General features: G+C 49.4%; 4 protein-coding genes across 5 annotated transcripts; 1 reads left to right on the top strand and 3 right to left on the bottom strand.

Moving 5' to 3' along the window:
- Window positions 1-343: 343 nt before the first annotated feature.
- H257_16821 (hypothetical protein) lies at window positions 344-7,564 on the bottom strand. Its single transcript, XM_009845394.1, has 5 exons — window positions 6,671-7,564; window positions 4,878-5,540; window positions 3,379-4,531; window positions 1,518-2,394; window positions 344-745 (listed from the first exon to the last, which is right to left on the bottom strand). The coding sequence occupies exons 1-5, from the start codon at window positions 7,527-7,529 to the stop codon at window positions 413-415; spliced, it is 3,885 nt and encodes a 1,294-aa protein (XP_009843696.1). The 5' UTR covers window positions 7,530-7,564; the 3' UTR covers window positions 344-412.
- A 146-nt stretch (window positions 7,565-7,710) lies between these two features.
- H257_16820 lies at window positions 7,711-9,128 on the top strand. Of its 2 annotated transcripts, XM_009845392.1 has the most exons (5): window positions 7,711-7,789; window positions 7,901-8,530; window positions 8,591-8,719; window positions 8,769-8,896; window positions 8,952-9,128. In XM_009845392.1, exons 2-5 carry the CDS (start codon window positions 8,194-8,196, stop codon window positions 9,075-9,077), a joined length of 720 nt encoding a protein of 239 aa, XP_009843694.1. In that variant the 5' UTR covers window positions 7,711-7,789; window positions 7,901-8,193; the 3' UTR covers window positions 9,078-9,128. The 2 variants fall into 2 exon arrangements, with proteins under 2 accessions (XP_009843694.1, XP_009843695.1); XM_009845393.1 differs by lacking the exon at window positions 7,711-7,789 and having other exon boundaries at window positions 7,835-8,530.
- A 624-nt stretch (window positions 9,129-9,752) lies between these two features.
- Window positions 9,753-11,273, bottom strand: H257_16819 (hypothetical protein). The gene is made up of 2 exons (XM_009845391.1): window positions 10,501-11,273; window positions 9,753-10,168 (listed from the first exon to the last, which is right to left on the bottom strand). The coding sequence occupies exons 1-2, from the start codon at window positions 11,204-11,206 to the stop codon at window positions 9,840-9,842; spliced, it is 1,035 nt and encodes a 344-aa protein (XP_009843693.1). The 5' UTR covers window positions 11,207-11,273; the 3' UTR covers window positions 9,753-9,839.
- Window positions 11,274-11,387: 114 nt separating this feature from the next.
- H257_16818 (hypothetical protein) lies at window positions 11,388-12,269 on the bottom strand. The gene has a single exon (XM_009845390.1). The coding sequence runs from the start codon at window positions 12,091-12,093 to the stop codon at window positions 11,713-11,715; it is 381 nt and encodes a 126-aa protein (XP_009843692.1). The 5' UTR covers window positions 12,094-12,269; the 3' UTR covers window positions 11,388-11,712.
- Window positions 12,270-12,950: the final 681 nt, after the last annotated feature.

The following is a 12,950-nucleotide window of genomic DNA, read 5'->3' as shown; positions in this document are numbered from 1 at the left end:
TTATCCTGCATATAAACTAATGAGACTTGATCTAGAGTATTCACATAAGCACGTAGATATGGAAAACGCTCAAGCAATCCAAAATCCGCCTAGCCTACGCCCAGGAATGGCCAAATATATTATCTCTAGTGTTCTGCGATTTTAAATAGTGTCGACACATGATTATAGTGTGGTGGGCTTCGTAGTATTTTACTGTTAGTATATTGTGGATGACGTGTGGATGACATGTGGATGAAAGGCTTATTCTATTGGATGACGTTCGATAAGTTCCATGCTTTATGTATTTTTCTCTAATAATTGTAATAATCTCACTCTATAATATTAACGTAATGTGGTGTGGCCACAACGCAATACCTTAAACAAGTCGAAAAATAACTCTAAATGTAGGGATTAAAAATGCATGGGGTCAATCCTAGCGCTGAAGTGCGGGGGCGTTGAGGTTGAGTTGGCTGCGGCGGGTGTTGGGTTCGTTGTGGAGGTGGTTAGTCGCAATGAACGACTCGGCCAGCGTCGTTTCTTCGTCGCAACTGAAGGCGTACCCAGTGTTCCGTCTCGAAATTCCCGGGCGACGCGGCGCCTTCCTCGCCTTCCGCGCGGCACTCGCGGGACTGCCAAACGTGTCCTGCGGGTGGAACTTGGCCAGTTCGTCCGCCGTCACGTCGTTCAGGGACACGCTAAAGTCCCGCGCTTCTTCCACGTTGGCAATGGTCATGCGCTGGGTTTGTGTTTTCTCCACGAGTACCGCCTAATATATGCAAAATGTGCTCGCGTTGGAACATCTCATGTATATAATATATATACATGCTAGCCTCTCGTATATATATATATACGAGAGTAAACCGAATCTTGATCGAAAACACAAACAAAAAACCGCAACTACTTGGTCGACGCCACCGTTATAACCTGAAGCAGCTTGACGTAGACTTTTACATGGTGCATTTGATATATATTCTTTGTCATAAACAGTTTACACCGGTCAAGTAACACGTTTCATGCATATATGAAATCAATCAGCGTATGCATATTGTACGTGTTTCTTCTAAACTGGAGTTCGACATGGAGACATGAATAATACGAATCGACATATTGTCGATTTAATAGTACAAATTTGGGGAGCGGGTGCAATCGAATCGCGCCGACCAAACCGATCCACAATCGATCTGATTGGTTGAATTTCATTAAGAAGGTTTTGATTGGCTAATAATTTTGAGCTCACCTGACGTAGCCAATCAAATCGATTTAAATTCCACCGAGAAACCACGCCACGCCACAATGAAATTTCACTCGAAAGCACAGTATCCCAACCAAATCAATCAACGTACACAAGATAAATAATCGGCACAAGTAGTTATTGAGCCAATCCGATGGCAGCACATATCATGAATAATCCTCTATTATATACTGTGCATAGTATATATATATTTACTGTGTATAGGAACAATTGTAGTACATGCTTTCCTTGCATATCCCATGGATTGACTAAACACATGAATGGACAAAGCCAACACGAATAGTACCTCTTGGAGAATCTGGTACAACTCGGGGGTAAACAGGCGTTGGTACTGGTTCCACGAAAAGTGTCGGCCGAGCGCGATGGACGACCCGATGACCAAGATGAGCCAGTACGACCCCGACTCGAACGTCGGCAAAAACGACCCAAACTCGTCGTACCCGACTTTGAGCGTCGCGAACCACGGGATGGCAGTCGTGCCGAGCCAGACGATGATAAACCAGCTGAGCACACTCAGCCACCACGTGAGGCGGGGGACCCACGTCCAGTTGCACATGACGAGGCAGATCTTGAGGTTAACAATCAGCACGGCCAGCGTGAACGCGACCATGCCGTACTCGACCCTCGACTCGGACCCGATCGCGTTGTTCTTGGAGTTGTACCCGTACACCATGACGAAGAAAATCACGAGGCTTTCGTATACGGCGGCGCCGAGCCATCGAAAGAACGAGTAAAAGTTGAACAGCGTGCGGTTTGGCCCGGCTTGGTACAGCGTCGGAAACTTGACGCTCATCGAGTCGGGCAGGTCCTGGTCCAGCACCCCCAGCACGACGATAGGCAGCCCCGTGAAGAAGATGTTGTACACTTGGACGCCGAGCTCCCAGTATACTTTGGATCCGGATGCGCCGCTGAGAAACCCGTACCAGTATTGCGCCAACACGAGCGTGATATTTTTGTAAAACATGTACAGCACGACTTTGGAGATGCGCATGTAGTTCCACCGACCGTGCACCAACAGCAGCCGCTGGAGGAATCGAAACTGCGCGATCGCATAGTCGCTCGAGTTGACCGCTTGCATCCCTTCCTGTCCCGAGATGCCCACGCCAATGTGCGCCGCTTGAATCATCGCCACGTCGTTCGCGCCATCGCCAATTGCCAGCGTGCTACCATCAATCACATACCCATATCAGCGCTGGTGTTTTCTCACAGTTCTACGGCCAAAAAAGAATACGAAGATCGCTATTGTGAATTAATTCGCTATAAACTGCCAAAATTCGCGTGGCTTGTCTAATCAAAATATTGAATCATGCTGGAGTTCTGATTGGTTGAATATATATTGTCCTTTCTGTAAGTGCCAATCAAATCCACTCAAAATCGCATTAGCCAATAGCGTCGATTCGTGAGTCGATTATTCGGCGGCGAGATTCGATTCGACGGGGTCTGGAAATCTGTACCGAATATACCATAATACAACAAGTACAACATATATAAAGGTAGGGGGATGATTTCGCCATACACTGTCGAAATATACATTCGTGTGGTTTTGAAATCAATTTTGAAATAACCCTGGACGTTCTGATTGGCTGAATAAGCTTGTTCCTTTCTGTAAGAGCCAATCAGATCCACTCTACATTGGATTTTCGCCAAGAGCGTCGAGTCGGCGGTCTGGAAAGGTGTACCGAAAATCACAATCATCAACACGAATTCGAATGTGAGGGGGATTTGATCCATATGAATACTCAACGAACTATATATTATCAGGAAACTAACACCACAAATAAGCATTTGATATCATTCCCAACTAAAAAATATATGTGGCTATTCTAAAGTAGTATTGTTATGTGTATACAAAACTGGCGAATGGGCAGAAGATTCGACCATAATCGCATTTCGCCAATCAGATTGCATGAAATATTCAAGTCCACCAATCAACAAATACAAATTAATATGTGTAACTTGAATTCATGTGATGGGTATCACAATGTTTTACATACAAAATGTCAGTACACACAATCGAAGGATTTGGCCAATCAATCAGCACCAAAATCCTACTTTTGGCATGACAGGACAATAATATATATATATGCACACAAATACTACGCATGTCCAGACAAGACGACGACGACGACGACCGAGGGGTTGTTTACCGAGCTTCGGGCAAGTGATCGCGGATAAGCATGACCATTTCGGCCTTTTGGGCCGGCGAGACGCGGCAGCAGATGACCGCGACACAATGCTGCGCGAGGCCGAGAAGGTCGTGCTTCATGTCTGGCTTGAGCGCCATTTCCAACGCCTCGCCGTCGATCACCAACGCGTACCGATCTTGGCCTTGCTTGGCATGGAATGCGTCGGCGGCGGCGGCGAGTTTGTCGCGGATGGCGTCGGCGGTCGGGCAGTTGTCCATGTTGATCACCACTTGGACGATCGCGTTGTCGAGCAGCGCGCATGCGTAGCCAATGTTGATGGCGGTTTCTTCCTTGTCCCCCGTGAGCATCCACACCTTGATGAGTGCGGCGCTCAGACTCGACAGACACTCTGGGACGCCGCGCTGGAGCTTGTCTTCGATGGCGGTGGCGCCAATCAGCGTCAAATCCGACTCCATTTCCTCCATGAGCGTGTCGATCGCGTTCGGTTGGCCATGCTTGCGCTTATCGAGCTCGTCGATGGAGCCACTCGCGGCGCGGTACTTGGCGCTCCACGTGGCAAACCACGACTCGTCGAGGGATTTCACGGCCAGCGCGAGCGTGCGCAGGCCGTCGTCGGCGTACTGCTCCATGTGCTGCGACGTGATTGCTTCGAGCGCTTTCGACGACGGATGCAGCCGCGCGTAGATCATCATGTCGGCGCCCTTGGTGTACAACATGAGCTCGTTTGTTGGCAACCGCACGACCACCGACATGCGCTTGCGCGTGCTGTTGAACTCGAGCACTTCCAAGATCTCGTACGACTTTTTTCCCACGCCCGCCACGTCCAGCATCGCTTTCCCCACGGACCGACTCTCAAACGTGTACCCCATGTACTGTGCACCCGCGACCAGAGCTTGCTCGTCGGGGGACGACGCACTCAGCCGGATCTCTCCAGAGTCCAATTTCTCGGGAATCACCGTGTGGCACACGGCCAAATGCTCAAAGAACTGGTGACACTTTTGACGTTGCAGAGCAACGCTGTCGTCACCATCGCGGCGCATGGCGGCATCCAGTGCCGGGTCGACAAAGTTGACGTACGGGATCGATTTCACGGTCGGGTCGGCTTGGGGTTCCGGTGGAATCGGCTGGCCGGCGCGTTTGAGGGCCGCACGACCTATGTATATATATATATATATATATATGACATGTTGACAAAAAACGGTATATTTATTATGATTTCGATATAAACTTCCAACATTTTCGCGTGGGTTGTCGAATCAATATTGAATAATCACGCTGGAGTTCTGATTGGTTGAATATATTTGTCCTTTCTGTAAGAGCCAATCAAATCCACTCAAAATTGAAGTAGCCAATAGCGTCGACTATTCGTGATTCGATTCCACGGGGTCTGGGCATTTGTACCGAATCCACAATACAAAATAATAAAAAATACAAAAAAAATCAGACTTGTTTTGGCTCGATCGACCACATGAAGAAGAGAAAAGTATTAAAAAACGTACCAATTTCCGTCAACCCCGAGCCATAACTGACGCCGTTGATCGAACATTTGCGGAAATCCATCACGTTGCACGTCAACGTGCCGGTTTTGTCACTAAAAATGTACGAAATCTGGCCCAATTCTTCGTTCAGCGCCATCGTCCGCACGATCGCAGGCGTGTCGGACTCGGCGTGGTACATTTTGAGGTCCCACGCCATAAACATAGCTTGGAGGAACTTGACCGTCGTGAGCGACACGTAGAGCGAGATCGGAATCACTTGGTAGAGCAGCAAAAAGTAGTAAAAGCACATGATAAACCACGTTTGGACGGCGTCGCCTGTGGTTTCCAGCACCACTTTGTTGGCGGCGATGGTACCGTGGAGGTACCACGCTTCCCGCGCGATCTGGTTTTGCCACGTCACAAACACCGTCGCCGCCACCGAGCACAGCACGACGAGCCCGATGCACAGAATGCCAATGCACTTGTTGAGCGTGATCATCACGTCGCTCCACTTGGTCGGGGCCGACGACGCCGACTGCATGATCTTGGTATCGCTCCCTGTGTTAAGCACCAGCGCGTACACCCAATCCGTGTTGCGCAGCGTACACCCGCGAAGCAACACGTTCTTGATGCTCAGGGGTTCCCGGGGCCACGCTTGGCCGTCCACGGTCACGTCCATGTTGCCTACACGCATGAGTCGTTGTCAATGTGTGGTAAAAGTATATATATAATATTTCCAGGATTTGTAGCAGTCGTAAACTAATTTAAAAATATAATAAAGGATCATGGTGTACAATAGACATAGGACCAAACGAACGAAACAGTTTTAGTGTTGTTATGTATTAATAAATAAACATTAATCTTTTTATAAAGTAGGTGGGAATTTATATTTTAATCAATCATCGTTTGTTTAGATGTGCGAAACAAAGCACGATCAGGAGTATTGTGCTTTCGAGTGAAATTTCGATTTGTGGTTTCACGTTGGAATTTAAATCGATTTGATTGGCTACTTCAGATGAGCTCAAAATTATTAGCCAATCAAAACCTTCTCAATGAAATTCAACAACCAATCAGATCGATTGCGGATCGGTTTGGTCGGCGCGATTCGATTGCACCCCCAAATTTGTATCAAATCGACAATATGTATGAATGAATCGATTGTCAAAACTGCAAAATTAGACTGGTGCGATGACCATGGTTTGTAAAGAATCCAAAAGGAAAGACTACTGCAGAACAGAAGCCACAGGCAAACAACACAAGGAACGTGAATATGTAATAACATAAAAAAAAACCCTAAGGGCCACTGTGGCTTATTATGACAAATTTTCTAACGACAACTTTTGTGTGTTTGGCTACCAAATCTGACATATAAAGTGACATAATACGTCGAATTTTTACTGCTTTCTGACAGAAGAATGTTTGACCTGCAACTGTCCAGTGTATTACCTACATGATATTCTATCGATAGTTTTCATTCCGTCATGGCATCCAGAGGTCCCATCAAAATATTTTGAAAATAATTTTTCACCTCCCATTTGAAAGGGGAATTTTCTGTCAGAATATTAATTGACATAAAATTTTCTGTGGCATCCAGACTCGGCCTAAATTCAAGGAAAATAATGACCAAAAATATCAAATATATGACCGAAAAGAATTAAAAAAACGAGCCATACCTACCGATACAGTCAAACGGCAAACACAAGCAACCCGAATTTAAAAACGAAAAAACTACGAACCTAAACTCACTCCAAAAACAAAGGAAAAAAAGCCAAAAATCTAAACAAGTCAACGACGAGAGTAACTGTTAAGTGTACCTGCAAACTTGTTAATGTACGGGTTGGGTGTTTCGCAGAGGACGGTGCCTTCAAGCTTGAGGAGGTCGGCGGTGTGACGCAAGGAGCCCATGGTCGCAGGGAGGGCTTGGCGAAGCTTGAGGTTGGTTTCTCCATCTAGGGACTTGGTTTCCACATAGCAAATGCCGCTGGGGACGTTGGGGTCGGGCTCTTCCACCGACAAAATGAGCACGTCCGCGGGAATGACCTCGCGGTTGCGGATCTGGAGCACGTCGCCGACCTTGACGTGGGACCACAGCCTGTCCGCGACTGTGTTCTTGTCGACAACAACGTGACACGTGGCCGAGTTGGCGGCGTCGTCGCTCTGGTGGCGGCGCAAGTCTTCCATGATGGCAAAGATCGCGTCGATGCAGATCACGAAGAGCAGCGTGGGGGCGTTCGTGGGCACGCCATACGTGTTGGAGATGGGTTTGATCGTCTGGAGAATCGACACCACGAGAAAGAACAAGTTGGCGACCTTGCAGAACGATTCAAAGAGAAACTTGGGCAGGAACGAAAACGTCGTGTACTTGGATGTGACGACTACGTTCGTGCCCGTGCCGAACAGCGCCGAGTTGTGTGCCGCGTCATGGAGCGACACGGTCCGGCAGTCCGAGGAGGTTGTCGACGTCGTCGATACAGGCGCAGACGACGACGTGACGACAGCGAGGCGTTCGCTCGACGACGACGCAGGAGGCGCGGTCGACGGCGTGTTCACGCGGCGATACATGTCTTTCCCATCCTTCAGTCGTACTTTGTCCTGGGCGTCTTGATGGGGCGGCGGCGGGTCTGTCAAGCCCTCGCTCGTCGCCTCGCCGGGCTGCTTGGGCTCGTGCTGCATGTTCCAAACGCAAACTCTCAAAACGACCAACGCTGACGACGCTAAAATTAGGCGCAACGCACAGGAAACGTATTTGTGGGGTACTTTATCGAACATATACAAACGGCTAGATATACATTTGAAAAAGGTACGTTAGAGAAGGGTGGGCTTGCCCATAACTTTTCATTACCATGTCGAGAAAGTACGCGAGTCTTAGCGCCCATTGACAGCCTTTTAGCTGTACAGCCGAGCCATGGCCGCTCCCTAGAGTCATCCTCATGGTGTGTATGTGTGTACCAGCCATGTTCACGCATCAATGCTGTATGGTTCTTCCCTCACATGTTACGATATCTACGTGATGATCGTATGTTGTTGATATTTGTGTTCGTTAGATGAGTGATATGTGCATTCTTGCAAGCGTGAACCCAGTGTGTGCATGCTAATAATCCCTGGGCTCATACTACGGTCACGTTGTAAGAAGCGAGGAGCTGTAAGTGCCATAAGAGTTAAAGGTGCTCAACCATTTCACTTGGATCTTCTCTATCCAGTAGTACTATGTACAGTAAGTAGTACGTAGTAGTCGTGTCGATACGCCGGATAAACTTGCCCTGCATTTCGATATTATCCGGAATATTTTTCCTCAGGGGGTTACTAGTATTCCATTTCGAAGACAGATCGGAATAGTATGGTGCAGTGGGCACTGTTCTGGGGATGTATGTTGACGGCGTTCGCGCCCATCAGCTTCCTCTTCTTCACGGTTGTGGCGCAACGTGCGCAGCTGGTCATCCTGTCCATCACTGCCGCGTTCTTCTACCTCCTCGGACTCCTCGTGGCGGCGACGTTGTGGACGGTGATCCCCCCGCTCCATGATTCGATCCACGCGACCATCCCCGTGGCCATCCTCGTCCAGGAACTGTTTCGATATGCCTTCTTTATTGTGTACATTCGATGCGAACAGGCCGTGAAGCGCGTGACGACCAAGCAAAACCAATTGCCGCTGAACGACCTCACGTCCTCGTTTGGTATAATATACTCGTATTCTCGTCTTCATTGTATGGAGGTTGCTCATGGGATTCATGTAGCGTCGGGCGTTGGGTTTGCCCTCATGCGCGCGTTGATGATGTACGGCACTGTGCTCGCGTCGAGTTTGGCGGGTGAAGGCGCCTCGTTCACCGCCACATGTCCGCAGATCCCGCTTGTCTTCGCCTCAGGTACTCTCACCATCGACCGCTGCAGTTGGGTCACCTATCTAATTTGTAGCGCTTTCAACATTGGCGTTGACGTTGCTGGATGTGGCTCTCATGGTCCTTGCGTTTGAAGGCTACCGCAAACGCTCTGCCGCGCACATCGTAGCTGTCGTGTTGCTGCACGTGGGCTCGGGGTTATCGGTGCGTCATGGAGCTTTTCGATCTCTCGTCATCCTCACTCGATTCGGTCTTGTAGAACATGCTCAACCTGAACGAAGTCGGATGCTCCGCCTCCATCCCCCTCACGTATGTGGCGGCATCCTTGGCGGTCGTGGCCGCCACGCTCAGCGTCAAGCGCGCGTCGTCGTCGTTTGCATCCTAAACATCGCGGCATACAGTATATATTCGCGAAAATATAAAAAATGTATTGGGATTTATTCGGTGTATTTATACAGTATTATTACACCATTCAGAAGTCCAAAATTGGATAAAATGATTAAGGGTTCGTCTGGTAACCGGAAATATTGCAATATTCAGGCCCAAAGCGCCATTTTAGGGCCGAATTCAACAAATCTGATCAACATTGAAAGATGTCGTGCTTGCAGAGGTTTAACCCAAATCCAAAAATTCCACTGGGATTTACTCGTTGAAGAGGTCCAAAACGCCACATTACGATTTTCTATTCAAGATTGTGTGAATCACGCTTGGAAACTTCTGATTGGCTGCCCTTTATGTAAGTGCCAATCAAAAATTGGATTAGCCAATCGCGTCGATTCGAAATTCGATTCGACTGGGTCTGGAAATTTGTACCGAATCCACAATAACTGAATGTTATTGTGCATTTCACCCAAATTTGGACTAGTGAATCATTTCGCCAAATGCATTCGAATCCATTTGATCCAATTTAAGCTTGTACAAACTATACTACAAAAAGATTAGTATATATTAGTATATAAATGGTTTTGCCCCAGTGTCGAGTCAAACGTTTGGATTGGCAGAAACTCAGCAGGGCGTGATTTGATTGGCTTAGGCCATTCGATTCTGCTGACGGCTCCAGTTCGATTTGACAATATTACATCGTGTTTCTATGTTTCGCATTATGGTATCATCAGCCTAGTCCTTGGGATACATGCACTGGCCCTCCTCATGGTTGCGCATCGGACACGTCACGGTGGTACTGCACGATGACTTGGACTTCATCGCGGCAGCCCAAGACCACCGGCACGCGTTGATGCAAGGCGGTGGGCACGACATCCAACATGCGCTTGATGCCGGTGCTGGCGGCGCCGCCCGCTTGCTCCAGCAGGAAACTCATGGGGTTGGCTTCGTAGAGCAGGCGCAGCCGTCCTTCCATCTTCCCCTTCATGCGCACGTCCCACGGGTACAAGAAGACGCCACCGCGACACAAAATGCGGTGCACCTCTGCCACCATGGACGCAATCCATCGCATGTTGAAGTTCTTCCCACGGGGTCCTGAAACGTTAATTTCGTTTTAAACAAACGGAATAAAATACATACGTTCATGGAACGAAAAGACCATTTTTAATTAAAAACGAGTCAACTTCAACTGTGCAGTGTATAACATATTGCAACATATTGAAGTGCCAAACAATTCCATGTTTTCGCAAGAATACCGTATTTGCCGTTGATCGGTACCATGAAATATAACACGTGAATATATGTAATGATATGATTCGTTATATTCACGTTTTAATCCCATCACCAATTGGAGTATTTAAATAAATTGTTCAAATTTTTCATTACATGGTGCACAGGTACGACAAATACGGTAGATGATGGTTTACCTTGGGTGCCGGCAAGGCAGTCGGCGACGTACGCGGCGACCGCCGGCTCCCAGTGCCGCGTGTTGGACATGTTGATGGCGAACTCTTGCGTGGAAGGGGACAGCGTCACTCGGGGCTGGGTGCAGACAAACACCCGACGGGACACATCCAATGTAAACATGTGGACGCCGTGCCCCACGGTGAGGACAAGGGTGGTTTGCGGGCCGTAGATGACGTAGCCGGCGGCAAGTTGGCGGTCGCCGCGTTGACAGAAGTCAGCGGCTTCGACGACGGACTTGGAGGGATGATCATCATCATCGTCGTTGGAAGCGCGAGGAAGGATCGAAAAGATGGTGCCAATGGACACGTTGACGTCGATGTTGGACGAGCCGTCGAGGGGATCGAACAGCAACAGGTAGCGACCGGACGAGGACGCGACGTAGATGTCCTCGCTTTCTTCCGAACACATGCCTGCAAGTGTAGGGTCGTCTTGACACCGTGTCAGCATGGCGTCGTTGGAAAGCAAGTCCAAGTTCTGTTGCACTTCGCCTTGGACGTTGTCCGAATGAGCACTCCCCAGGACGTTCTCAGACAGCGCACCGCGTTGAATTAACACCTGGATGTCCATGCATGCTTCTGCCACGCGTAGCACAAGGCTGCCAGGAAGTGATGTATCCAACTGGTCTACAAACGTGGTCAATGAGTCTCCGGTGCGTACAGCTGCCATGTCCTGTAGTCTGTCAGCGGCGCTTGTGATGTTATAAAACCAACGGACCAATCAGCATATATTTGGGAGAGGCGGCGTTAAACCTGAAGAACGCGTTTAACGCACTTCGTTTCTATTCCTGTCATTTCAAAACGAACAGCAAGAGCGTGGAAAAAGGGATTTTTAAATATTTTTCACCGGGGTTTTGGGGTTTCGGCTACAGGGCTTGGGTATGGGTTTAGGCTTAGGCCAGGCTCTCGAGTGAGTACGAGGGCTCATTAAAGCGGAGGTGTTGGGCCATAGGAACACAGAACATTCGCCACGTTTTGATGCCCAGGACGTACTGTACAGCCATGAGCCCAGGAACGGCACCATCACAAGAGACCGTTCAAGAACGCACTGGCGGCGTCCAAGTCTACATGTCCATCAGAATCCGTCCACCGTTCAAACGGAAACTGTAGGCCGAAAGCGAGTACAGCAGCAGGAACAGCGTCACCTTGGCGGGGAGATGCGGTCGGCGCAGTCGCTCAATGACGTAGCACATGACCGTGCAGCCCAGCGACAGGTAAAGAGCTGGACGAATCGGGCGCTGTTTCCGATCGCAACCACTCCGGACGAACACACGACCTGCCCGTCAAAGTCCAGGGTGTGGCATTGCCGCTGAAGCGTCGTGCGGGACCGCGAGTTGGAACCCGGATGCGAGGAGCCACAGGAGGACGGAGCTTCGGCCGGCTTGCTATCTCATGTACTGCTTGGTCCACACAATGAGAACGTCGCTGAGCATGTACGTGAGCCAGCACACTTCGCCTGAAATGAGGCAAGTTTCCAAGACGGAGAGGATTGAGGTGGGGCGCCGAGTTTCGTATTGCCCACCACCGCGGCAAACTGGAAGATCTCCACGGGTACATGTTGTTGAAGGTCCAATTTCACTTGATCGAGCAATACCCTTACTTGTGTGGCCAACCCAGCCACGAATATGGCATCTACGATCTCTACGGCCTAGGCCATGTCGTTTCGCAAGCGGTGGGTCACCACGGCTGACACAAATACACCGAAACACCGTGGCTTGAGGAGGTATGCGGACGGATGAGAGGGACGTCATGGCAACTGCCAACAGAAAACTCTGGCGGGAGAGCACGACTGGTGTTGGGAGCTCACAGAAGTCGTCGAACTGACATTCTTGTTGCAAGAACAACGTGGTCGTGTCAGAGCTGCATAGTGGACTTCCATCAAGAAAGGCCAACGCATCGTTGGTTATCCAGGCTAGAATCAACGGTGTCATATGAACCGATGGAGCCATGTCCTGCCACAGCTGGTGCAACGTGCTGGCCGCAGCCTCATTCGTTCGCAACGTGTACGCCGTCAATCGAAACATGCGATGAAGGACCAGCAGCGACGGCGGAATGGGCACCAAGTACAAACCAATCGAGTTAAGCGGTCCCAGGCAGTCGTGGATTGCTCGTTGTAGAGTTCCCCCAATCAACACGTCCCGCTCTACATCGTACGCGCTGAATTGGTCGTCCGATCGCACGAGGCTATAGCTGCCAATGTGCGCGTTGTATACATGTCGTTGAAGAACAAATAGTACACGTTCGCCGTGGTCCACTGAACCGTCAACAGACTGTAGGGGATCGCGGCCATAGCCATGACGTACACGTGGCCCAGTGCCGGGTGGAAGGTCACACTGTCCGCTTCATTGCGTTCTTGTACTGGAGTTGCCACGTCGTGATGTTGACCGACCTCCAATACAACACTTCGTCATCAA

The sequence above is a fragment of the Aphanomyces astaci genome, assembly GCF_000520075.1.
Source record: "Aphanomyces astaci strain APO3 unplaced genomic scaffold supercont1.92, whole genome shotgun sequence".
Taxonomy (NCBI): Eukaryota; Oomycota; class Saprolegniomycetes; order Saprolegniales; family Verrucalvaceae; genus Aphanomyces; species Aphanomyces astaci.
This window is presented reverse-complemented; position numbering and strand designations above follow the sequence as displayed.